Source organism: Geospiza fortis, unplaced genomic scaffold (assembly GCF_000277835.1).
Source record: "Geospiza fortis unplaced genomic scaffold, GeoFor_1.0 scaffold1, whole genome shotgun sequence".
NCBI classification, from domain to species: domain Eukaryota; kingdom Metazoa; phylum Chordata; class Aves; order Passeriformes; family Thraupidae; genus Geospiza; species Geospiza fortis.
In genome coordinates, this window is record NW_005054320.1 from 531,484 (window position 1) to 559,202 (window position 27,719).

General features: G+C 37.7%; 1 protein-coding gene across 1 annotated transcript in view; it reads left to right on the forward strand.

Annotated features, from left to right (window-relative positions):
- NECTIN3 (nectin cell adhesion molecule 3) overlaps nucleotides 1-27,719 on the forward strand; it is a 59,640-nt gene that overhangs the window by 1,303 nt on the left and 30,618 nt on the right. Inside the window, exons 2-5 of the mRNA XM_031056693.1 lie at nucleotides 529-607; nucleotides 19,546-19,559; nucleotides 20,021-20,384; nucleotides 27,410-27,706. Coding sequence (XP_030912553.1) covers nucleotides 529-607; nucleotides 19,546-19,559; nucleotides 20,021-20,384; nucleotides 27,410-27,706 — 754 coding nt within the window. The remainder of the gene's footprint in view (nucleotides 1-528; nucleotides 608-19,545; nucleotides 19,560-20,020; nucleotides 20,385-27,409; nucleotides 27,707-27,719) is intronic.

Here is a 27,719-nt window from a genome sequence, read left to right on the forward strand (position 1 = left end):
GCTGCGACCGCAGTCGAGAGAGCGGGTGTCCCGGGATGCCAAGTATCCCTGGCAGTTGGGCTGAGGTGGCAGCGGCCCGGGTGGGGCAGCAGGGGAAGTTTATTCTCCTGCTGGGGCTTCCCCCGGCGGATGGCAGGTTATCCGCTGTAATTCCCGTCCTGAGCGGGAGTTCGCTTATTTGCGGGAATTCACGGGCGCTTCCCCCCCCACCTCCTTATTTCCCATCCCGTAGGAAGGACAGAAGGCTCTTGGTGTTTTATCCGGGTGAGCCTGGGGGGAGGAATAGTACGCGCTTTGCCTCAGGAGGCGTGGGCTCGTGTCGTTGTTCCCTCTCACTGAGGGTGAAACCCGTGCTGGTTTCGATATTGGGTCGCTCGCCGCTGCTGCTGAGGTGGGATCGGGTGCTCTACATCACCCGCATCCTGAGCCGCTGCTGCCGGGGGCATAGCAGTTGGAAACTGAGCAGGAATTTGTTTATTTATTTATTTATAATGTACTGCATGCGGTGTAGTGTTATTTTTTTTACAGCAGTGGAAGATGAGAGGGGATAAAGGTAGTCTTCGCAAGAGCAAATCGAAAACCCTCATTCTGCCGTTGTGTTCCCAATGTAAGGGAATAGTTGGCAAGGATATTTTGTTATAGGAGACGCTGTGTCCCTTCCCTCTTTAATGAAGGAGGAAGAAGTTAGGGGAGGTAGTCTCTGGAGGTTCATGTGATAAAAATACCCAGGAACGAGCAAGCCATGCCGCCGTAAAACACTTTTGTAGTATCTGAGAAATACTTTCTCCGGGAGGGAGTTGAGGCGCTATAGGATTGTGCTGGTGCATGTAGTAGTCTCCCCCCTCTGGCAATGATGTAGCTTTCAAAAAAGGTGATTGTTACTAAGTTTGTAAATATCGAGAAGGCATCACGTTTCAAACTTAAAGGCTTAAAGACTTAGTTTTCATATGATTGGCAAACTTTTTGCACTAGCACTTTTCTCCCCTCCCTTTTGTTCAGTGTTATTTCTGCTTTTTTGCAAGTATAAAAGTGAAGTTGTAGACTTGACATGACCTTGACAAGCTATTTTTACATCTAAATGTGAAGTTAATAGTAACAATGAAGCTAAGAGCATCCGTGCCTAGTGTCATACAGCAACTCAACCATTTTAGTCTTGATAAGTGTAATTCAGGTTGTCAGTCTTCCCAGATTCTTTTTTTTTTGCATAAGTGATAACTCTTCGGAACTTCAGCCACAAGTGGCAATGTTGTGTTGAAATAATTCTGTTCTTCGAGTACAAAGTTTTGAAGTATAATCTCTGGGTAAAAGGGAAAACTTGAAAAACTGTTACAGACTTTTGGACTTGGAGGTAAGCAGCCGGGGAAGAGGTTTTTTTGTCAATATCTTAGATTTTAGTTTTCACCTTTAAATTTCCCACAGTTGTTTTCATTGTGTTTGTAACTGTAACATGTGACTATGAAGGAAAAATATGAATACCGTGCTCTTAAAAGTGCTCTTAAATATATTTTGAGCATGTTTACATGTTGATGGTACCCCAAACTACTTATTACTTTTGGTTGCCTTTTTTCCTGCTACTCAGCTAATTCTGATAATGGTAGCAAAAGAAAGATTTGAAAATGCTGGCGTAAATGATCCCAATCCTAGTAGAATAAAGTCACTACAAAACCAAATAAATTTTTATCTGGTCATTTCGATTGACAGTTTGAAATGATTTATTTGAGCTATAATTCCTCAGAGAAATATTGCCAAAAACATCTCAACATTCACACCAAAAAACTGATGGGAGAAAGAGAAAATATATCAGGAATCTGAAATAGCAGCTTTTCTATTTTTGAGTAAATATAGACCTGCTTTAATAAATGCTGCTTCTTTTATGAAAGTAAGACTACTGGCTTCAGGTTATATGTACAAGTACTTCTTCCACTTCCCTGTCAAACAGTGCACGATGCCACGAAGTGCGTACTATACTTACGTGATCAAAGTAGTGTAACCTTGAACTAGGGGACATGTATGGCATCCATAGAAGCATCATCATAGCCTTTAATCTATAAAGTAACTTATTTTGCATTGCAGCAAATGCTTTTCAGCTACGCTGTAAGTGAGGACTTGTGTGCCACTAAATAACAAATTCCTCATAATTCCTGTGTCTCATTTGTTTGCACACAGTGAAAAATTTTGTGCAAAATTTTTTTTAAATGTAAGCTTGAATTAAAAATAAGCAGAACTGTAAAGTGAGGTGAATAGAAGGATGTTCAAGATGCATTTTTCAGGTATTTTGTTGAAGAAATATTTTTTTTTTTCAATTTAAGTTGCTGGTTATGTTAAGCTTCTCAGTAAGACAAGACAAAGAAGTATACATATGTCTTCTAAGATCCCAATGAATTTTTTTTCTTACAGGAGCCTGGAATGCAGAACTCCAGACTGGCAGTAGAGCTGGAAGGATTGGGTTATAAAGGTGTAGATAATATATGAGTGCAGTGTACCATAGACAAAAATAATTTTGAAAAAAGAAAATCTGCAAGTAATTATTGATGAGGACAATCTGGCTAGAAACATTTTTACTAATTTTTCGGGTGAAGTCATGGCAAATTCGAATGTCAAGCAAAGCTGGTTACCACCTTGGAAATGGGAAGGTGTAGTAGAGTTATCAGCAAGACAACAGAATGTGGTTTTTCCTCATTTTATGTTAATAGTTAAGAAATCTGCATATAAATATGCATTTATTTTTTGAAAATAGTATGGAAATGAATGCTTGTTTGAACAGGTGTTTGGTGAAGCAGTACAACAGCAGTGAAAGAAGGAATAGGAATGCTGTAGAAGGTATTTGAAAAGTTGGAATGAAATAGTGGTGAACCACGTAGTAGGTTGGGCAGTGTATGAAGCTGCTGTGTGAAGAAACAGAGCAGCTGCACTGGTAAGAACAACAGATAGGAGAGTTTAAATCTGGATTGTTTGATAATTAACAAAAAGTTTTTTTAATGTTGCCAGAAGTTTGTCCAGACTGTACTTGAGGATAACTCATTAGAATATGAGGTGTGATCTTTTGAAAGAATTCTTAGCTGTTTCATTGTGGTACATCTGTTATTTTTCCATGTTACTGTTACACTGTGATGCTTTTGGTGTGCAAGAACTCTCATTTATATATAGAAATGAAGTACAATGTTATTTGAGTTAGGATCTGAACACCTGGAGTATCGTAAAAGAATTGTAATGGTTGTTTAGCCACTTGTGCTACATAACAGTTGAACAGTTACTTGATTTAAACAGTGTTTCTCTCTTGCCTTCTTAAACAACTTAATTTTATGTCATGGGATATGCATACTCTTTGATAGTGGAAATAAAAGTAGGTCTAGCAGGATTTACTTTTTGTGAGATAGAGAGTCAAGTATCCTGTTTAGAAATGTGGTCAAATCTAGCTTGTTTTCTTTCTGATCCCTTTTATGTAGTATTGCTGACAGGGTGATATTGAGAAACAAAGGACTATTCTGTAGCAGGAGAAGCAAAAATATGTAAACTTTATAGACTACTTGTACCAGTTGATAACCCTTCAGGTGCTGGTAGTAGAGCTTTTAAGGTAGGTACAATCTGATGTAGATTGCATCTGATGTGAGAAGGGAAAAGGAGTTGGGAGTGTGTTGCTGTAGAAAGCAGTGTCTGGGGCTAGTGAGTGGAGCATTTGTGGAGCTCAAAGGAAAAATAAGTTGGAAACTCTAGAATCAGAAGTTTGAATTTTAATTTTTAGAAACCAAATCCAGAGTGAATGAAATTAAGGTAAGAGAAAAATAAAATCTGGTACACAGAAGATAATCTTGCTAAGTGCCAGCTACCTGCAGTGCTGTTGGTAAATGTCATTTTTTAGTGTTGGTTATCTGTTGAAGAGCAATAACTTAGCATCTGCTGTTACACCAACCTGTGGCTGTGGAGGTGGCCTGCCCTGCTGCTGTGTGGCTGAATTCAGCTTTGTCCAAACAGCTCTTTATCAGAAGGTACAGTTGCAGACTGCTTGGATATGTGTGCCAGGAAGTGAGAGTGCTGAGATTGTGTGTGTTGTCTGCTTGCTCTGGAGCCCCTGTACACTGCCACTTAAACGTGGCTCTGTGATGACTGATTACTTTGCTGTTTGTGTTTGTACCTCAAGCTTGTTTCCAGCTTGGAATGAATGTGTTCTATTGGATGAGAATTATTGGAACTTTGGTTTTTTTACCCTGATGACTTCTGCTTTGATTGGTATGTGGATTGTTATGCAGAAATTTCTGTCAGGAATTTTCTAAGGCAGCTGATAGTTGGAAGTGAGTGACCATATTTGCTAAGTGAAAAATAGGTATAGGTGCAATTATTTAATTATTATTACTTTGTTATGCCCCATGTTCTTGGATTTTGTGGTTGTTAGAAGTGGAGGTATTTTGGTAGGGTTAACCTGTCTAAAACAAGATTTTTGAGCAGTACTTATTTGGAGGCTAGTTGTATTCCATGCCTCAAAGTTCATAGGTGTCTGAAATGCAGTGATGTATTTTTATTGAGAGGATGGAGATGATGAATTTTTGATTAGGCATAAAATAGGTTGATCAAGCTTTCTTGTTAAAGGGATCATTAGTATTATTCTTCTGGTTAGAAAGCAGAAGGATTGCCTAGAAAATAGTATCATCTGATTATGGGGAGAAATCACAAGAAAAGCTGAGAAAGAAAAGGTGGGAATAGCTGAATGTGGAAAAAATGCAAGGAGATATATGAGAAGCAAATAAAGAGTGACTTGTGCAGTAAAGGATGTGTCAGGGGAAATAATTACTGTGTTTCTGTCTGGGTCATGGGGACAGATGGTAAAGCTGTTGGGTGAAAGCTTGTCTTACTCCGCTGGGTGTCCTGGATGGTGAAGGTGTAAAACACTGTGTTAAAAGCAGGTGGAGGTGTGTATGAGTGAGGCTTCTGAGGAGGCTCATGGACAATATTTGCATTCATTTGATTCTAAAAAAGGTGGCCCATGGTTGCTTAGTACATAAGCTGGTGATGAAGAGCTTCGAGGTGTAGCACAACTTCCAAGTCATGGTGAAAACACCAAACCCACTTTTTTGGTGTTATCCCATACATGAATGCTTCAGAAGTTACTTTTCAGGTAATTAACTTTCAGACTTTGGACTGTTTCAACTGTGAACCCAAAAATTTGCCTTTCTGTCCATAAGTTAGCAATAGAAGAAAATTAGCAGCAGAAATGAAAAAAAAACCTTTAATGTCTTAAAGCTTCTGTTGATGTTCTCTATCCTTTTACCTTGGTTTTTCCAAGTGTATGGGAAGGTAAAGGTAGATAAAGTTTAGCATGTTATCAAGAAGGTGACTTTTAGTTCAGGTGTTGAAAAGCAGTAACAAGCTTCCAGACAATCCTCTTTTATCATAGCTGCGTACTTTTATTCAGTATTTCTGCTTCTTTTCAGTTGTTTTTCAAGTAGTGTGCAGGAGTAAGAGCAGTTTTAATTTTTTAATAGCGTAAAATATCATCCATCTTATTCTCAGTGTGAAGGCTAGTTGAGTGTAACTCTTGAATTGACAGGAATACTGAGATTATCTGCAAGCAGTAGACAGCTCTTGCCCATTTCCCTTCCCCGACCCCCTTCCCACATCAGATTTTCATTATGTGGCATTTAAGATAACGTTATATGTCTACAGGGATTCATTGTTTTCTCCTTTTCTGTTAGTCAAGGTTCGTATAACATGATAGCTCTTAAACTAGTTCTGGGATTAGTTTGTACAGAGCTGAATGTTCTTTTGAAAGTGACTGTTGTTTTGAATACTTCAGTGTAATGCAGTGGCATGTGCAAAATTGAATTTGAGTTATTCAAATGGAAATCTCCTGCTAAAGGTGAATAAAGACTAGTCAAGCAGGCCTCCATAATGTGTACCAATGAGTGGAAAAAACCAACTAAGCTAGTTTGATGAATTTATTGGTTACTTTTGGATTTGTTATTTTTGTTGGCCCCTCAGTTAGAAGACTACAGATTAGTGTTGGATTTAACATTTTCGTACTCCTGTATTATGTGGGCATTCTTTGTCTACTTCTGTTGCTTTTTTTACTTGAAATACCACCCAGCCATGCTGCATGTGGTGTATTTGTATAAGCTGAAAACTAATTATTGCTGGGACAAGCATAACCAAAAACAACCTATTGGATGAAGAGATGGTGGAGAAAGGATATGAAGGAGTTGACATGTTCAAGATGGGTAACTTAATTTCTTTTCAGTGTAATTTGGTAGAAGAATAGTAACTTTAGTCACGTAAAAGTTAAATAACATCAAATACCAAGTAACTTCTTCATAGCAACAGATTAACTAAGGGAGTAAGACTTCTGACTCATATATACCTTGGGGGTAATTTCTTTCCCCAAAGTAATTTAATTTCTCCAATATTGACTATTGACCGTTGCCACAATGAATAACTAACTCTGCTAAGGATGATTGCTAACATTTGGAGAAGAGAAGTCAAGAGCTGTTAAGCTTAATATGATTTTTTAATATATTTGTAAAGATTGCATTATAAAAATCCGCTTGTCAACCCTTCATCAATGCTGCTGTTCCTGTGTTTTAAATGCTTCAATGCACTTTTGATTTCAACAGATAAACTTTCTTGAAACAGAAGTAATGTTATTATGACTTCATTAAGGCACTGTACCATTTAAAAAGACACTGTAGTGCTAAAGTAATCAACTATGAGAAATTGATGGTTGTGACCATACTGTGAATCACTTTTTGGGAAATTTAAATGCATCCTGTTGGAAGTTTCAGTGTGTTACTGGTAGCTGAGGTAGCATAAAATAATCTGCCTCTGGTAACTAGCAAGTATAATATAGCCATTTATCCAGGATAGGATCTATAGGAAGAAGCATACTCAGTTCTGTGTAGCTGTCTGAGGTATCCCAGGTAGTTTAGGTTTCTGCATGTGGCTTATATGTTCTACTTCCAGTCTTTAAAGTCCCTTCCAACCCAAACCATTCTGTGATTCTATATATAGAATATATATATACATATAGTATATCTATAGTGTATATATATATATAGTATAACACAACTGTTAAGTTCAACAGTTGTAAGTAATAAGGTTTTTTACTATAACCAGATTATCACAATTGATGTATCAGTGTTTCTGCCTGAATATTTAATAACTTAAACTACCTCCTGATAAATCAGAATGTAATCTTTTGTGGAGAAACAGATTTGTGTAGGCTTTATGGAAAATCTTAAAATGATTCAGCAGTATTCTACCTTATAGAAAGAGGTGAGGACTGTGTGACTCTACAGAATTGTTAGCGAAAGTTCTTTTTGTGATGAATCTCCAGAGCTACTCTACAGCTGCGTATTCTGAGTCTCAAGAGACATGGCTTAGGTGTAATAAGTTAATGTGGCTACAGATAGGTGAAAACTGAAGTGAAGTGAGGAAGAGCAGTTTTGATAGTGTATCCACAGTCTGAGACTGCTGTGAAAAGAGGTCCTGAATTGATTGCTGTATGTACATGGGAGAAGATACTGGGCAAAAGAATAGTGAGTGTTATTAACCTTAAGGAGCTTTTAATAGGATTTTGTAATATTTCCTTGTAGCTAAACTGGTGAGATATGTTTTGGGAAGGGGATTATTAGATGGGGGAAAATTTTTGTGTTCTGCTGAACTCAGAAGGTTCTGAGTCCCTCTGGAGGCTGGTCACTGGTGGCACCAGTGCAGGGGCAGTTCAGCTGCATTCTGACCTCTCTTCTGGGTTGTAAGGCACTTCAAGCAAGTTTATGGATATGTGGATGACTATGAGGGTCAATTGTCTGCTGAAAACTGGGGTTAATTGAGTGGGATGTCCACAGGTCAGAAATAACTGTTGGAAACCTTGTGAAATTCAAAAGCAGATCTGTCTTGGGGGGGTGACCCCATGCAGCAGCAGAGATGTCGTGCAGACTGGTATCAGGTGCCTTTACAAGAAAGTTCATAAAGGTCCTTGTGGGACAGTATGTGCCTTAGTCGTGCAGAAGGTAAAGAGCACACTGGGCATGCTCAACCAGTTCAATGAAGCAATTTGGACATCTACTATTTGGAGCTTGTGAGACTACATCAAAAGTACAGTGCACAGTTTTGTGCTCCCAAATGTGCAGCAGGTGCAGAGGTGAAAGGCCACTAGTGTAGGGAGTCACCACATGATGTATGAAGAGGGCTCGAGAAGCGGGTTTGTTCAGCTTTGAGAAATGTCTGAAGTGGGGCACCCTAATTGCTGCTGGCACTGTTTAATAGGCAGTGAGAGGAAAACAATGACAGACTCTCCTTAGCTATGCAAAGGGAAAGGATAAGAGGCAGCAGACACAGGCTACAACAAGGGGAGTCACTATAATGTGTTAGCAGTATGTTTTCCCACACAGACAATGAAGCGCTGAAATAGGTTGTGGAATCTCTGTCCCTGAAAATATTCAGAACCTGACTATGATATGACCCCTGAGCAATTTGATCTGACTTCAAAGTTGGCCCTTTCAGTTGCGAATGGGATTGGATAACTTCCAGAAGTCCCTTTCAGTCTAAATGAAGCCCCTAGTGTGCATGGGCAGGCATGAGCTAGTATACTATATTTGCTAGCCCTGGAAGGAAAGTAGAAGAAGTTGGAAGTCTTCTATTTAGATTAAAATGTCAAAGTAAAGTCTGAAACAAGTTTTTCCTATAAATCAATTTGACTGCTAAAAATTTACTTCAAAATTGGATCCCATTGTTACTTCCTAATGTAAGTTATGTATGTTAGAGAATTTGTTAAATAAAGATCTGGCTACATCTTTTCTGTTATTTCAATAAGTAGCCAGTAAGAACAATCCTGTACAGCACAGAGCTGGGGGACAGTGTGAGACGTACTGAAAATGTAGCTTAGCAGTAAATTGAGCAGCTATTAAACAGCATTCCCTAGGCTTACTGTTGTGATGCAGTTCCTGGACAAAAAGGGGTTAACTTTCTGGAATTGCCTGCATTGAGCTGGCCTTAAGAGCTAAAAAAAAGCCAGCAGTGTCAGCAATGCAGGGGGCAGCAGCCATCCCATAACTTTGTAATGTAACTGGTAACTCATCAGATTTTTTATGGATAGCTGAGATTTGCTGCTCCTGACAAAATAAGTTTGTTCTATATTTCATTGTATAACCACAGTTGTTCGATATTAGCAGATAACACTAAAGCTTTACAGGTAATTGAAAATGTGAAGTTAATATTTAGCTGTCCTTCTGAAATTGTTTGAGGCTTTGCAACATTACATAGTGCAAAGTACATCCTCCCTTTTTACATAGTGCAAAGTACAACCTCCCTTCTCTTCCTGCAGACCTCAGTTCTCCCCAGAGTAGGTGATGTGTGGAAAGACAACATAGAAAAAGTCAAGGAGTGGTCTACTTGAGGCAGTCAGGGCTGTCCTAGGGATTGAAGGTCTTGTTCCTTCTGCTAGGATGTCACACACATCAGTGTGTGTGTGACACACAGTGCATCAGTGTTCCTGACCAGTTTCTAATGGCTTTCTGGTTTCAGTGCAGGAAGTACAGTGCAGGGGACAGGAAATGCTGCATGTTTACAACTGTTATTGAATGTTACTGAATGCTTAGAATTTCATATACTACTTACTAATTTCAGAAAAGCCAAAACAGAAACTCCCCAGTACCCAAACTCCTGATAAGAGTGTTTATTTGAAGCAATTCAGAAACATTACTTGTACAGAAGTGTTTGGTAGTTATGTGGACCATGTACTCTCATACCACTAAAAGCAGTGGGCAGTCTTTGATTCTGCTGTGTCCCTTTCTCCAGTTAAAGTTGAAGAAATATTCAGTTCTGCATGACTTGAACTTTTACTTTGTTGTTCCTACATAAAAGTAATATTCTACTAAAGACAAAGATGTTAATACAACAGTATTTTTTCATTTGCCTTGTTTTCCCCAGAATGGCTGAAATGTTCTAGATAGTTGGTTTTGTGGCGATTTGTTTAAGTTATCCCGAGTCAGGAGGTTTGTGCCTAAAACTTCTTGGTTAGGTTAGGAGTTTCATAGACCTTGCTTGTTAGTATGGCACACCTCTAAATGTTGATAGTTTTGCCTTGTCAAAACCAGCCAGCATTTCTGGTGGTATCTGTCAGAGTTAATTGGGGTTTTTTTGTTGATTTTGTTAAACTGCATTGTGTTTATACTGGATGAACTAAGACAAAGGAAAACAACCTGTGTACTCTGACTTCATTGGCTTCATTCATCTAACTGCGCAGTTCAGAAATCCTCCTTTCCACCCTTACCTTTGAGTAGGTAAAATATGGCATAGTCCTAGGACATGTAGCTTGAATTTGATCACGTTTTTGTTAGACCTTATGTCTGAACATTAAGTTGAACAGTAATTGTGAATTTCAGAAATTTGCAGTTAATTTCTCTTCCTCTCAAAAAAAAAAAAACCCAAAAAAAGAGAAAAAAGTGGGTATTGTAATAGCATTAAATTGCCTTTCTAACTAAGGAGTGGAGAAGCATGAAGTCTGGAAGGAAGTGGCAGCGTATTTATCTGACCAGACCAGATTTAGCAGTCACCATGGTCTGGGAAGTTTTTTCTGGAAGGATTTGTGTGGTGGAAGCTATAGTTGTAGGTGGTGCTGGAGGATAGTAGGATCGTGTCTGTTGCATTTCTTGGATTATGAGGTGCCCTAATTATATATAAATGCTAGTTACTCATAGTAAATTGGAATAAAGATGAGTTACAGAATTTTGAAGTACCTTAAGAAACTGAGGGATTGAATAGTTAAGCATGCTGAAGTGTAGATTGTTGTTCAGTGATGCCCATGAGGCATCCTTTGTGGAGGAGAGTATTAAACTTTGTGTATGAATTATTATAAATATTAAATATTTGTATAATTGCAAACAAGGCCTTGAGTATGTGATGGTCAGTTCTGTGAGGTTTGCCAGAGGTCTGGTTTGAAGGGGCTGCCTGTACAAGGTCTGAACTAGGCAGTGCACTGTTGGGAAGCATGTCCTCTGTCATGATGTTGTATTGGCATCCTCTTTGAACTTGAAGTGTAGTAATGCCAGCTTTGAAATTTCTTAGCTCTGAAGAGTATACTAGAATTGAAACCTTTTAAAAATAAACTGATGTCCAGAAAGTGACAATTTTTGTGTAATGTGTGATGTTGTCTGTATCATGAGAGGCAGTTTATATATAGAAGTCAGAAAAGCTGAAGCACTAGCTGACTAAAACTGTGATTGGGTGTTCCTGTAGATCTCCAGAATGGAATTTCTTTCATAATCTTGAACTCACAGCCCTGCAAATAAATTAAGAGATTGAGCTTTAAAATAAATTTTAAGCAAGCAACATTAGAGTTATATCTAAGCATAAGGTAATAACTTGACTTATTATTAAACATGCTCAGAATGAATTACTTTTCTTAAAGCTGAAGGCTGTCATTTCTAGTAAATCTTACTTGTTGCTGAGAATAAGACTTGTTTGTAAGGAGTGATTTGTGGATGCCACAGTGACTCAGCTGAGGACAAAATGAGGCTAACAGATTTCATGGGGAGTTAAATATAAAACAAACCTAAAACCTAACCTAAGAGTTAAAAGCTTTTAACTAAACACGTGACAAAAGATTAATATCTGCTTGTGGATCAGAATAAAAAAACATTAGTCATGGAGGAGACTGGTCACCTGCTGTGAGCTGGCTGTCCGTCTGATGAGGAGGAGAACCTTTACTGAAAAAAGTAACTAAAGGATACAAATAGAAGGAAATGAGAAATACATTTGATATGAAAGTAGCTATTTTAACAACTTGCAATGTTCGAGTTAAACCAAATGCAAGCTGACCAGAGCATGAGAAAAGTATCTGAAAGTGCTCTAAGTAATTATGTGTTAGCAGAAAGTACTGGCGTTCTGTTTCATAATGCATTTGAAGTTACACCTACTGAGCATTAAAAATGAAATGATTTTGCCATTCTAGATACTGTCAGTGTTCATTTCTATTTTGTGTTTTCCCTATTTTGTTCATGTATATCTGGGTTGGTTTCTTGATTTGCAAAGCAGGTGGAGGATGGTCTTAAACACAGTTGAAGAAACAGCAGGTTTCTAGGAGGAGGACTGGGAATGAGACTTGTAAAATGAGTGCATTTTGAAGTCTTCTCACAGTAGCAAGATCTGGATGAACCCAACGATCATGCTAGAACAAGTGGTATAAGTGTATGGGATGGAATGTTCCAAGTTCCTGAAGTGGGAACATGTCCTTAAGTCCTTCAGCATGTGTGTCATATTGGCTAACAAGAATTTTAAGGAAGACTAACTTATTACTTCAGTAAAAATATCTGTTAATCTTATAATAAGGAAGCAAATAAAATCCTTGATCATGTGCAGGATCAGCTTAGGTTAGTTTGATTTTTTTATTTTTTTTAAGTACTAAATATCAAACCTTTCTAAAGTAAAGGGTGTGGAGGTTTGTAATTTTGGCCAGGGTGTTTATTTGAGGAATTCGTATTCTGTAGCATCAAAGGATTTCTTTATTTCAATGGCCTTGGTTGCTTGGGGTGTTTTTTTGCTTCTGTTTTTGTTCTTTTTTTACTGCTTTACTAGTTCATCTTCTTCCTAATCTTCACAGGCATTCTCTTTTTTGCAGTGTAAGTTCTTTCGGACCTTTATCAGGTTACCTTTTATGATAATAATAATGTGTTCTTCCAGTCCTTTCCTGTATGTCATGTTTTCTGGGCCTTTGAGTGCACTTCGCTTTCAGACTCTCTAGATGGCTAATACATAGTGTGCTGTTCAAGCTGAACAACTCCAGATGGAGCCTCACTGATGCTGGATAGACCATATACTTCTATATTAGGATATTCTGTAGTGTCACTTTCAATTCTTGATATGTAATCACCATGCACTTGGCTGTAGCTTTCAGAACACACTTTGCTCTCTAACCAGTTATTTAACATCCTTGATGTGTTACTTACACCTGTTCCTGCTGGCTGCTAGTCTAATTTGGATCCGCTGCAGCTTGAAGGTATTTTTCTGCCTGACTGGGAAAGGTTTAAGTGTAGCTTCACTTGTTTCTTTGTGTATAATGCATTAGTCATCAGCCCCACCAAGATTCAGATGTACAATTCTCCTTTTGGCCTCGAGTCTTCTGTTAAATATTTTGGTTATGTATTTAAACTGGATGCCACACAGGAGGACTTCAGCCTTTCTCACCAGATCAGTTTGTCAGAACTATTGACTCATCTTTTGTGTTTCAAAAGATTTCTAAGATCATCTGGAACTCTTTAACAAACTTTCCAGTAAGATGTTTGAGTTACATTAAGGATTGCTTGTTTCAATCTCTTCTGTGTATTTATACTTATTGCTCTGATACTTAGGGATTTGAATTTATTTAATTGGGGGTGTGAAGCATTTTGTGGTGGTTAAGCAGTAGTGGTGTGTATATGGGTAACTTTTGAACTACTTTTTTACTCTTATACTAGTTTTTTGAGGGAGTGGGACTTGAAATGAGATGTCTTCCTCCAGTCCTGCTTTTGAGCCTGGCCTATTTATTGGAAAAATAGTACCTCATTGTCCTGCTTATTCCTTTTAAAGGAGATGGGATTGGAAAACTTGGTGAAACAGAGTTGGAAATATTAATTACAGAAAAACTTCCACCTGCTTCATAGCCTGCCTTATTAGTTCAACATATTTTAAAACATCTGAAAGTTTAGTGTCAGGATAAACATGTATGTCTTAATTTGCTGTGTGTTAATATGTATAAAAGATTATAATGTAAGAATATGTAAAATGGACATTGATGTTAATATTGTCTAAGTCAAAATTCCACACGAAGTTTTAAAGTTCATGGGACTTTGTAAACATTCTTAGTGAGTAGTTTGATTTAAAGTTTTGACCTTATAAAATTGGCTTTCTAAGAGTGTCCTGCCCAACTCCATTTGAATCATGAGCCTAACATTCCTTTTTAGCTTCCTCTAGTGTCTTAGATTGTCCTACTGCTTGATACTAAAGGTCTGTGCAGCATGGTGGTAAGCAGAGTATGCAGGGGCACAAGTGCTGTCTTACATGGAGATAAACTAGAACAGAAGCACTGGTTCACATGTGAAAATGGCATTCTGAAATAAGAATGGTGGGCAACAGCTAAGTCTGACTCCAGGGGCAGAGTTTTTCTGAAGCTCCAACTCCTGACTCTATGAGTTGGGCTCAAGCTAATGTTAAACTCTAAGTTGTAACTACTTTGACTTTGTGTTGCATTGGAGTAAAGTGTCTCTTTGAAATCTCTTTCTTTGCTTTCTGTGTTGCAAATGTTAGTCTTGCAGATAATTGTTTATTGTGGAGCTGAAGAGGTTTGCATACGTTGTCATCTTTGACTCCTTTGCACTAGGATGACAGTTCTTTGTCCAGTATTGCATTACCTGGCCTTTTAACAGGCAGAGTCCTCTCTCTGGGCTCTGGATGCTATCTTACAAATGGTAGCTGTAGCTTTCCCAGCAACTATTTCTATTCCTTACTCCTTCTATGTAGATACACATGTTGATGCAGCAACTAGAGGGAGATAACTGAGAGTCTCTTCCATCAGCTGCAGGGAATGAAGGAGCAGAGTACGACAAGCCTCCTGTCTGAATGGTGTGATACTGTGTCAGCGGTACCTTTAGGAGCAGCCAGATGGTGGTTCAGAGTGTTTCAGAATTCTGCAGAACATCCTGTGATAGCACTTAACTGAGAATCCATCAGTCTAGAGCTTGATGTTAGTAAAACCCTTCAGCAACAGCTAACTTTTGAGACAGCACTGAAATTGAGACTGACCTCTTCACACAGTTCTTGTTGCCAGTCTCTTTGAATTTTCGGTTGCTTGGAAAAGACACAACTTTGTGCAACTTTATTTTATAATTTTCAACTAGAAGTTATATTCCCCTTTCTATGGTTTTTGTAAGAAGTCATGCTATTACTAGAGGAGAGCTAGAGTCACCTAGAGGAGAGCTACTCATGCCATAAACCAACTCAAGACTGGAACTTTGCTTTGGGCCATTTGCAGGCATAGGAAGTTAACATTCAGAAGTTAACCATTTGCAAGTGATGGATTTGCACGCGCTACATCATAATGTTTTTAGTTTCCTCTTGGTATTAGGTAAAGTTGATTTAAAAGATAGAATCCCTTGAACCTTCAGTAAAATGAAAAAGCAACCTGAGCCTGAGAATTTCAGTAGTCTTGGCTTCAGACTATCAAATTGCTATGCGTCATTTCACTGAAACTTTTTACATTCTGGTAGGCTTCTGTATGCCTGTTATACTGTATGCTAAACGTGGAACAAGGTTTTAACTTTTGCTCTCTGAGATGGAAGTAATACATTCCTGGTTTTCTTCTTTAAAAAAATAAGGCAAGTTCTGTACAAAAAAAAAAAAAGGAACTTGAGCTGAGTCCTGTAAATGCAACACTTATAGAAGCTAATCTCGTGCTGTTCCTGATCTCAGCTCACTTGTCCTCAAAAAACCGATTGGCACTCCACTTCGAGCAAGGATTGCGATAAAGCAGATCCTTAGGTGAGAGTAACACTAGGTTATAATACTTTCTCTTTGATTTAAGTGCAGTTTTTTCCTATGTACTTGGTTAGCACTTCTAATCGGAAGCTGGTGTTGAGGCATTTTGTACTACTTAATCTTGAATCTCTTCCATTCCTTGGTTCTGATCTTTTTTTTGACACAGAAATTTGATTGTGCCCTGATGCTCAAAAGACATACTGTCTTCCCAGTCATTTAGGCATATATTTTTATAAAGCCCTAAGCTGAGGTTTCAGCTTGTTTTCTGCAGTGCCTTTAAGTGATTTGTTTTTCCAGTTAAACAAACCTGAAAATGCCGCTGGATTTGTGGAGCTGTGCTCATTGCCTGTGCTGCACCGCCTCCTGTGATTGGCTGAGCTAATACAGAAGGTTAAATCGGGAAGAGAACAAGTGAGTTTTTGAAGGTACGGGTCTCTTAGGTACCTGATGAGTGCTGACACAGGAGGAGGAGGACTGCAAGAATAAGCTTTCTGATGTCAGCTGAAATTAAACTGGCCAAACAATAATGCTTAGCCTGACTTTCAGAGTGTTCTGCTGACATAGCAACTTGCTGTCTGCAAAATGGAATATTCTTGTTGTTTTGCTCCGTTTGTGATTGGACCTCTTCTGAGTTCCCTACCACTAGTTTGTGCTAAGGCCATGTATACCCATGAGCTGAATAACCTGCTGATGGAGGGGAAAAATTCAGTTTTATGCTCTTCTGTAGTTTGGCTTTGTCTTGTGGAAATAGTTGACAGGTTGTGGAAAATCAGTGGCTAGAAAGGGTCAGTATGGTCACCCTGTCTTGCCAGAAGGGTGCTGTTAAGTGGGTAGCAAAATGCATTGCTTTTATAGTTAGACTTGTGCATGGCTGCTTCATATAGAAAATCTAAATCTGCTGTTTATTGCAACAAATAACAAGCCTGTAAATATGGAAAGTATTCTGTCATTCCAAATCATGAATACTTTGTTGTGTTATGAAGGTTGTCCTAATTCCTCAGTATCTTTTTTTCAGTTAGTAGTAGAAGCTTAATTCAGAATTGATGTTGAAAATATTATCATGGTCAGTATTTGATAGCACCTAGTTCTGTGGCTTTTAATGCTGCAAGTGAGCCTTAGGGATCCTTTTGTTTTGTTTACTCTTTAAACATTCTGTCAAGTTGCATGAGTAGAGTCATTGCTTTGCTATTTCAGGTAGTATTCTTGACTTTATTGCCAAGCATGGCATTGGATCACTGTGATCAAAAATCGGTTAGTGCATAGGGATTTAGCTGAAATTGAATCATGTTAAAGTGCTTGAGATGGCAATCTCATCAGGGTCCGTGTGAAACAGTACAATTTTATGTATTCCAAGGAAGCAAAAAGGAGAGGGAAGGCAGATCTGTAAAAACTTGGGCAAATATAAAGAAAAAAGTAAGAAAACCTCATGATGCTCTGTTTACCTTGAGAATTTACAAAACATCTTTATTACTAAGTAAGTACAAAGTGTATCCAGAAGTTTTGTTGAGAATGACAGACTTCAGTATTGTGACCATGAGGCAGAAAAGGTCAGATTTCAAGAGGAGGAGGGCCAGGCCTCATTAAAACAATAAATGCATGTTCTGTGTGCCTGTGTGTCCTAAATTTGGATCAGTTAAGGACCTGAATAGTGTGGTCTTGAAGTGGCTTGTTCTTCAGAACCTTGTGCGTTATTAGCCTCTAAATGTGTTATTTTGGGGGAGACATGTAGCTTGTTATTCAATTACAATCTGTGAGCAGAATACTGACTCTTGAGTGGAAGTCTTTATGTCAAAGGAAATATTTATCTTAAGCATCCTGAGCCTTGGAGAGCCTGAATATCTGCATGGTAATTAGCTTGCTAGTTTGAACTATTAACTTGATTGCTGTGCAACTACAGCTAGTTAAATAATAACTGGATGGAGATACTGTTCCAAATCAAATATGTGGCATTGGCACGTCAGATTTAAACTATTTCTAGCACTTTAAACATTTTGGAGCCTATATACTGTTTTATGAGCTGTATGTAAGTTCAAGTTAAATAATTTGTGAAGATAAGTTTGTTTGTTTGTTGGTTTGGGTTTTTTTGGTCTTTGGAGTCTGACCATGTGTCAGAAGATGAGATAAATGTAAAAATGTAAAATTTGGAGTAGTGATATGTTAGCTTTCTACCTCTCTTGCTGGAGAAAGGGAAGAAAAAAGATCTAACTGATCAACATTCTATACCTGCAAGTTTGTTTATGTCTATAAATATATATGGGTCCTGCTCAATTTAGTCTGTAAATCTTGAAAATAGCAGCAATTAAAAAGTTTGACTTCTGAAAATATTCATGTAATTCATGTGAGAGCACAATGTTCTCATAGCACAAATGACCTGTTAGAAGTATTCCTTGGTGGGAAAATTGTTGAGTATTGACTTTTTAAATGTACAATGATCATCTTTATATAGCTAAAGCCTCCAATTACTGGGAGCAGAGTTGTCAAAAAAAAAAAAAGGAAGCAAAAGAGCTCATGTGTTCAGTTAACTGGGATATTTTTTCAGTTTAGTTTGTTACCTTCCGCAGAAGTGTGAACGGTTTTTGTAAGTTCACTTGTGGGGTTTTTCTGTACTAAGCTGTTTGGGATTATATACAGCTAATCACTATGATAAAGTATAGGATAAGATTCAGTAGATTTAACTGTTGCAGAGAGCAGATTCCTGAATGAAAGTGTTTTTCTTTGCTTAAATTACATTACAGAATATTTATATCCTATACATTCTGAAATACATTTCACAAATGTAACTTGTGAATTTATTTAAAAGGTAGAAAGCAATAATCGAATACTTTTAAAAGAACATTCCACCTTATGTTTAAATGTAGCAATGGCAAGTGGAGATGAATTTTGGACAGAACTCTGTGCAAGCCAGTTTGCAAATAGCTACCCTCTTTCCAGTGTCTGTTACAATAATGTATTAGATAAAAGGCATGAGGAGAATAGACAGAATGTTCTTTCACTATTTGTCATGGCAGGTAGTATCTATTGGAAACGTGTTATGGGTTTTTTTTTACTTTTCTTGTTATTTTTTGTCCCTTCACCAGCCCCACTTACCTACTGATGTATCAACAATATTGGTCTGAACTTCTGGCTTAGTTTGACTTATATGTGTATCTTAAGGTGTTCATACTATTGATGTTAGTCAGTAGTTTTATACTGAAGATATCCATAGCTAAATCACTTTTTTGGGTGACTTCATTGACTGAGAAATAGTTTGAACAATGAAAAATCAATCAATGGGAAGCAGAAAGCTTTTAACAATGGATTTGTAGATAAAGGCTTTTAAGGACTTATTTCCTGAATGCATGGCTTGCCTTTTTTATGAGCTTGGTGAGTGAAAAGGCAGCTAGCTCATGTCTCAAGATGGATGACTTCCTCATGCTTATGAGAATGGGGCTAATAAAATTTATACTTGACTTTTGCTTCATCAGTTAACTTCAGTAACAGCTTGAGTACTGACTTGGTATCTGAAGAGAGAATCAGAGCATTTGAAATAGCTCTGTTAAAATCTGAGCTCAGAAAAAAGAAATACACTGTGAACTAAGACTTTGGTTCTTTTTCATCAGGTCAGTTTGCTCCAAGGGAACTAATGAGTCAAGTTGCTGGAGCATCTATTGGCAAAAGAAATTGTGAACCTGTGGTATACTCAACTGCTTTGTCCTAGTGGATTTCCTTTTTTGAAAGGAGGATGGTGTAAAATGCTGAGCTTAGAATATAGTTGCTACTGTAGAAGACATTTTAGGTATTAAGCAGAAATATGTTGAATCCTAAGCAAGCACTTGCCTATGCCTACTCTTGCATATTTGCTGTCTGAGACAAGATCTTGTGTGAAGACATACCACTGCACTGAAGCAGAAGGATTGCATATGTGTGATGGTAAATGTCTTCATTAGGAGGTAGGGTAGGAAAGCTCAAGTTGAGGTCTTTGAGTGACTGTCACTGTTAACATGGAGTGGTTTGTGGGATTTTGATAGGGGCTTTTTGTTTGTTTTTTTAATTGTTGCTTTACTGTTTAAGTATTTACTGGTATGGTAAGTGCTAGAAGTTTCACTTATTTCTACTTATAAAATATATGACTTCATAAAGATTATTTAAGGAGAAACATGTAAGTGCAGTAGTTTAACTTAAGTTTTTGCTTGATGCTCTAGATCAGTAATCAGACTGCTAAAAAGTACCATGTCTTGGTTTTTTTTGGTAAATCTGAATTCACTGAATGTTCATATCCAGTTAAATTCCCAAAAGACTGTTAGCCCAGTTACACAATTGTCAGGTTGGTTTTATATGAAGTTGTGTATTAGTGGTAGTATCCTCTGAAAAATGATTGATCTGGGCCTAGGTTTGATGTTTTTGTTTGAAATGTGTTTCTGTAGTATTTCCACACTGTTGTGAATCAGTTAATCAGAAAAAAAGCAGGTATTCTCTTCTAAAAAGGTAAGCTAACTATGGAAGAAGGCTTACGGTGAAAACCAAGCAACATAACTTTCTTGTGTAGCAACTAACACTTGCTTTGTTTTTAGGTGCCTTAGCTGGACCAGTTGTTGATCCACATGTGACAGCAGTTTGGGGGAAGAAGGTTGCACTGAAATGCATAATTGATGTAAATGAAACAATAACACAAGTTTCTTGGGAGAAGATATATGGTAAAAGTTCACAGACTATTGCTGTTCATCACCCTGAATATGGAATATCTGTTCAAGGAGAATACCAAGGAAGAGTGGCATTTAAAAACTACTCACTTACTGATGCAACAATCATCTTAAAAAATGTAAGCTTTTCTGATGCAGGAGAATATGTTTGCAAGGCAGTTACATTCCCGCTTGGAAATACGCAGTCGTCAACAACTGTAACAGTATTAGGTAAGTCAGCTTCTTTTTGAAAGCAAAATTCTGCAAATAACTTACAAATAAGTAGAATTTTACCATTTAACCTAAAGAAAATGCAAAATATGTGTTTGCTGGGCTTTCATTACAGGTGTGCAATTTTTACTAATGTCATAGAGGAGACTTATTTTGGTTCTTGCTTCTTTAGAACTTGTTATTTGACTGTCTAGTTATTAAAAATAAATAATGAGTTCCTATTTAGGCATTATGCTGAAAACAAACATTTAGTTTGTATTAGCAGTGTTTTAGAGCTTTGACAGACAATGCTGATACCAGGGACTTGTGTGTATGTGCTGGGAAGCTGCTGAGCTTGGGTTTAGCTACTGCCTTGGCCAAATTCCCTCAGTTAGTAGTGGGTAATCACTGGTCTTCAGAAAAAGCAGGTATTTCTAAACCTTGTTGATAACTGTTTGTCTCAGTGAAATAGTCCATCATCTGTAATGAGGTTAGAGAGCTCCCAGTGAGGGTCGATGCCCCATGCCTGGAAACGTTTGGATGGGACTTTGCAGCAGCTCGGTGTAGTTGAAGATGCCCCTGCTTATTGCAAGGGGATTGGACTGGATGACCTTCAAAAAGTCCCTTCCAACGCCAATCTATGATTTTATAAATATGCTGCTAACACGATAATTTAATATAGCTGCTTGGGTCTGGTGATGCAAACTGTTCTTTGCACAATGTAAATGTAAAGCAAAACTGTCTAGATGACTGCTGGGAGTTGTGGGAAGAAAGAGTCAATTTAAGCTCTTGACTGTTTGTGGATAGTCATAATGTGAAACTTTTATAGACTTGAGGGTTTGTTTATGCTAATTTTGTCCCTCTTGTTGAGGGCTGAGTATTACTGTCATAAGGAATTAGTGCTGAAGTGCAAGTAACTCAGGTGTTACTGCAGTGTAAGGTAAAATGATTACCCTGAAACTTGAAAGCCTGTTATTAAGTTGCCCTCTCCTTACAAGAGTATTCTTCTTGTACTAGTGTAAGGTACTTCTGTATCTCTTGCCAGGAGTAAAATGATATTTTCTGTAGCTGAGATGGTTGTGAATGACTATTTCTGTAAGTAGATGTGCTTTTTAGGATCATCTCTTGGTCTTTGATACCAGCTTTTCATAGTAGTAGAATATTCAATGGGATTAATCAGAGGGCTGTAGCACCGTATGTAAACTGGTTTTCACCACAAGGTGGGGCAAAATAAATGCATTAAAGCAACTGGCTAATCCAATTTGAAACCAGTAACTTAACCAAAATTCTGTGTGATGCACAAAGCATGTGGTCTTATGGTTCTCTTTTTCACCTGACTTCCATCAGTACTGCAAGTGGCTATGTGTGTGGTTATTGTAGCAGTCTCTTCACTTCAGGTTTCAGCTATTGTGCTTTACCAGTAAGCTGTGGGAATTTCTTACTGCGTCCCCTCACCTTTTCTAGTCAGTTCCTCTTTCTAAGATTGGTTTTTTTTTCAGGTAACATTAGTTATTGTGTCCATTTTGCACTCATAATATCAGGTTTCTGGAGGAACTTGGAAAGCACATATATGTCTCATGTGCTTATTATTCTACATTTGGAAGAGTAGAAGGACCACAACTTGTTTCATTGGATATACGTTATGAAAAATTGCATTTGAAATAGGCAAAGAAGTATTAGTCAGGCATACAGTGGTTCTGATCATAGCTTTTTTCATCTTTGATGTAGATGATTGCCAATTGCTCTAAGTCTCTCAGGACTCTCTAAATGGCAAAACCCAGCTGTTATTTGCAAAGGTGCTTTTCCATCCTAGTTACCAGCAGCTTCACTTGCGTGTACAACTAGGTAGCCAACCCTCTGTTGGACTTAAGTTCTATGACCTCAGCTGTGTATTTTCTGTCCTTTTAGAAACTCTTTGCTACACTGACTTGTAGGCTTAAACTGTCAAAATACTGGGGAAGTAATGATGTTCAGAATATGTTTGTACATTAATAAATTGTGAACTTTGCTGGCCTGAACTCAGCAATTCCAAGCTCATCAGAATCTTAAGGAATGCAATTGCTGTAATTTAAATCTTGATGTAACTTAAAATAATCTTCAATGATACATTGACTGCATTCTCCCACTGGTCTAAAAAACTCTTCCTTAAGTAGGGTGAAAGTTCCTGTCCTAAGGCTGAGGCTGTTTCCAGTTGAAGCAGCACTGCCTTTTTTCCTAGTCCCTCTCTGTTCTTATTCAGCAAAGAATTTGGTTCCTTCCCCTGTGTAGTGGACATACTTAGTCATGTACTAGATGCTTTTACACTATAAAGTGGACACACTGAAGACAAATGGAAGAAAGAAATAACTGCAAGATAAAATTTCCTGTGTTTTGCCACAGTGCACTGATCACTTAAGACCATATTTAAAATTTCTTGTGTGCTCCAAGTTTAACAGATGAGCCATGTTTGGTGACTTTGCCCACTCCCAGTTTGCTTTGTTTAGTGCTTTGTCATCTTAAGGAAATGCACGGTAAAAGAAGAGGTTAAGACAGTGGAAATACGAAAATGCTTTTAGGGTCAAAGAGATGTATTGAACTTTTCTGAAACTTTGATTTGCCAAACTTACCTGGTTAAACTCACAAAAAATGGCAAATAATTTTTGTGTCAAGCTGTTGGTTTCCCCAAGATCCCAAGATGCTGACCAAATGAAGCAAACTGGTGTCTCAGGGCAGAAGAAAGGGCTTGTTGCTAGGTAGCTTGCAGAGCTGATATAATTTTTATGTGACTAACTTGAGTGCTGCCCATGACTATTTAAAATACTTGGTTTGGTTTAACTCTGTCTTGCTAAGTTGGATTTCTTATCATGAGTATTGATAAAGTAGGTCTTGTTCCTCTGCAGCCTAGCTCTTACCAATGCTACAAGTGAGGAATGAATTGTACAAAGGAGTGTCAAAGGCATAGGTCATGAATTAGATCCTAGACACTCTAATGCAGAAAGTCTTCCAATTAGGAATGAAAAGATTATGTATGTCAGGAAGTATAGATATTGGGTACTACAGAATACTCAGGGCCAAGAAAAAGTATCAAGTAGATGGCAAATTAGTGAACTTACGGGCCTTAAAACAAAGAAGCCAACTGCCTCCCCCCCAAACTATTAAAACAAGAAAACCTTAATAAGTTAATAATTAAGTATTAATTAGCATACAGGATAAAGTACACAGAAAGATAAAGCTCCTGGTTCTGAGGTGAGAGAAAATAAAAACTTGAAATACTGTTTTGGAAAGAAGTTAATCAAGTACATGTCAGATGCGATGAAGGAAATGACAATTTCCAGTGTCATGCTACTGCCAAGGAATCAGTGAATTTAATGTCGGGAGGAAATAATCCTGTGTGTGTTGTAATCATGCCAACATCATCCATACCTGTGCCCAGTGTGTGCAGAAAAATAGTTTTAAAACCAACAGAAGCAATTGAAAAAGGCTTATGAAGTACAAGAAAACCAAGAAGCAGCTTTTTGGCCTCAAAACTTGATGCAGTAGGATTTAATGCTCATGTCTGGATGCTATATTATGTTCATTTTCTGTAAAAAAGTATAAGGACCAGAGCAGCAAGAGATTTCTGGTATGCCTATGTTGACTGTAAGGTGAAGGTTGAATAAGCTGGATTAAATTAGGTGGTGGTCATGAGTCTGTAAAAGAGCAAGCACAGATGTGCAAATCAGTTGAGACCTTTTGAACAACTGCCCATCTATCTTCCATGCTTCAACCATCCTGTCTTTAATGCTCAAGTATAATTCACACCATAATGTTGCTTTAGATGGAACTCTTACACTGTGAAAGTAGGTCTTGCTTTTGCATTTTAGGGGATTGATGGCTTCCTTTTCCACACAAAGCATTGTCCTCACTATCTTTTTCATTTGGCCTAAATAGAGCATAAGGTTTCTACTGAGTGGGTGTAGCAGCTTCTCTAATGTTCTCCCAGCTGCCTCTTGTGGCCTCCACCACCACTGTGGGCAGAGAAGGTCATTAAAAATCACACTCATGTGGCACAATGAATGGTCCTGGGATAAGAGGACTACATGTAGAAATTACACTTCCACAAAACAAAAAATTAAACCAAAAAGAATTCCAAAACCCTACTTTGGATAATCTATTTTCCAAATTGAAAATGGTAAAACTGTTTTGCACTGTGAGAGATGAGATGTCAATGCCCCCTTGTAGTTATGGATTCATTAACCAGATACTTCTTAATCTATGACTGAAACATCTAGAAAGGCCATAGAATAAATATCTGGGCTTCTTCTTGTTTTGTTTCAGTTGCTGGGACATAGTCCTGAATGATAAACTGTAGAAATAAGTATCCTAACAGCAATTGCTTTCCATTTTTCAGTATGTGGTTATTTAGTTACCTTGCAGTTGATGTGTCATACAAAAATCACAATTTATGAGAAGATATGACAATAGAAGCCTAAACATTTCTGATATATAAAAAAACCTAAACATGAAAACAGGTAGGACTGGGAATAAGTATATTTTATGACACTGAGTAGTTTTGAGTAGTTTACCTTTGGTGTCTAATTGACAAGTGTAAAACCAAGTATTGCACAATGAACTCAAACTGACAAATCTCTGGTATCATTTGAGAAAGCAGGTGTTTAAAATTAGTTTATCATGCTACTTGAAGGCTTCTTTTTCTAAAAGTACAGTACTGAGTAGTCTTCTTTGGGTCTGGACATCTATGCAACTTAGTTAAGAGTTCTTGTTTACTTACATATCTCTTCACAAAGAGGTGGAGAAAAAATTACATAGTTGCATACTTTGGTTTGAAGAAAAATCAAAGGAATAGAACATATCAAGCTTTTATTTCCAGCTGAAATTATTTGAATCTAGAGTTTTGGCATGAAATGCTAATGATAGCTGCTAATTTAATTTATTTTACTATTATGGAAATCTTGGAAAGGGAGAGATACAGCAAAAATTAGAACTTCCATGTATGTAAAATTCTAAATATAAATTTGGGTGTATACTTCTGCATTTTAGTAATGCAGAAGCTATTGAAGAGATTTCTACCAGTGATTTTGGGAGGACAAGGCAGTAGTGTTCATGTTAAATCAGGAAAACCAAATTGTGGGTCAAAAAACAAAGCTGTGTTATGTCAAGTTCTCCATACTAGGTTTTAAAGGCTTTTTTTGTGGATGAGATAATGCTTCATGTGTACATCAGTTCAGATATGCAAGCTTAGTGCACAAAGCTCTAGCTGTTGCAGGTGTTGCAGAGCAGGGAATCAGATTTTGAAAGAAGCTGTATTAAAAATACTTCAGATCTAGAAGAGTGAGTGTGCAACTTGGTAGAAAAAAACCTGCTATTGGCTTATTTTCAGTAGGGTTACTAACAAATCTCAGAGGATGGGCATTCAGAGAAACAAAGTAGAAAATAATTTGCTCTTAGTATCTGCCCAAACAATCTTCCGTTTCATGACAACTTGTATTCTTCAAGCATTTCTATGCGTAGAACAGAAAACACAATTTTGGATCCACAAATGGATAACCTTACAAACAATTTTTGTAAGGTTATCCATTTAATAGTTGCCTTTTCTTTTAGTATAATTGAGCAAATGATAAACCAACTTGTTCAGACATGAGCAGTGTTAGACTGAGCAGAAAACAGTCAAAAACTGATCCTGGCATTAAATGGGCTGAAGCTGAAAATATTTGTTATCTTTGGAAGGTATAGGTAGTTGGAGAACTTGCCAGGTATGGTACTTAGCTCTGTTCTGTTACAAGATGTGTCTGTGGGTCAGCTTCAATTTATTGGAAAGAAATTCCATGAACTAACTTTTTTCCTTCTGATACTGAAAGGCACAGAACTTGCAAGACTTATCTCTGCTTTGTGATTAGTGAGGGCTGATCCACTGAGGTGGATTCTGAAGCATTGTGGTGAGTAGCAATGACCTTCCTTCAGAGGATTTCAGTAGCCAGATTAGAGCAAGAGACCAGGATTGTGGAACAGGCTGGTACACTACTGCAAATCTGTCCCTTACAGGACTGGTGACACAAATGGGCCATTCTAAAACAGCCCAGTTTGGTTTGTATCTGAAGCACCAAGTAGTTTTTCTGACTCGGGCTGCAGCTGGTGGGTGACTTGTACAGGGCCAAAACTGATTTGCTAAACCAAAAGGAAATTTTTTGGAAGCTTTTTAGTTTATAGCCCTCACCAGTAGACTTGTCCATGAAGAGCTCAACTTCCTTTTAGAAAGAATTGTGTTCCCCAAGTTTTTAAAATTTTGGGGTGAGCAGTGTCTTTACAAGGAGGTCACGTCCTTCCACATGCAGATTTCTTTAGTCTTAGTATTGAGTTCCATGTAGGCAAAATATATATATAGGCAAAAATTTTATTTTTATATAAAACAACAAATTTTATTTTTATTGTATTTTGTTACTGAAATTTTATTTACATATAGATTACTTTGTATATTAAAAACTTAGATAAATTTTATGTACAATTGCATATTTCTGTGTACTTATTAGATCCTTTATTCAGTGTGTGGTTTGTATATATAATAAAGATGCAGCTTGGAAGTCGTTTCTATAATACTGATCAAGAAAAGCTTAAACTCAATGTTAGAACACTAAAGTAGATTTCAAGTGACACAAACTGATGGTATAGGTTGATTCTTAAATGCTTGAAAATGCAGCACAATCTAAGCTTTTTGAAAAAAAACCTGCAGTGTTGTTTCAACCTAATACCTTAAGTTTGCTGTTGTCAGACACTGCAAATGAAGCACTGCAATTGGCATTTTGGACCTAACCACTCTGGAATTCCCTTTCAGTGCATTAAATATATCGAATGAACAACACTGAACTTGAGTGAGTGGACAAAGCGCGGTAGTGTCAGCAGGCCAAAGCCATGTAGAACTGTCATCTCTTGAGATATGCATAGTCTTCTAAGTTGTCTGATTAACACGAGCATTTGCAAGCGGATTAGATCTTGTTTAACTTAAGTAGTGACACTTTCAAAGATGTGAAGTTTAAATCTTGTTTAAATCTTCTTTTTTCCCCCCTCCTTAGTTGAACCTGTTGTGAGCTTAAAGAAAGGACCAAACCCTCTAATAGATGGTGCAAATAGGACAGTAGCAGCCACTTGTACAGCAGCCACTGGAAAACCTGCTGCGCAGATTGTCTGGGAAGGAGGGCTTGGTGAAGCGGAATCCACCCCTACTTTGTTTTCAAATGAAACAGTGACAGCTGTAAGCCACTATATGATTGTCCCTACACGATTTGCAAGAGGAAGACACATAACTTGTATTGTGAGGCACCCTGCCTTTGAAAAGGAGATGCGATACCCTTACGTGTTGGACATACAGTGTAAGTATTCTGT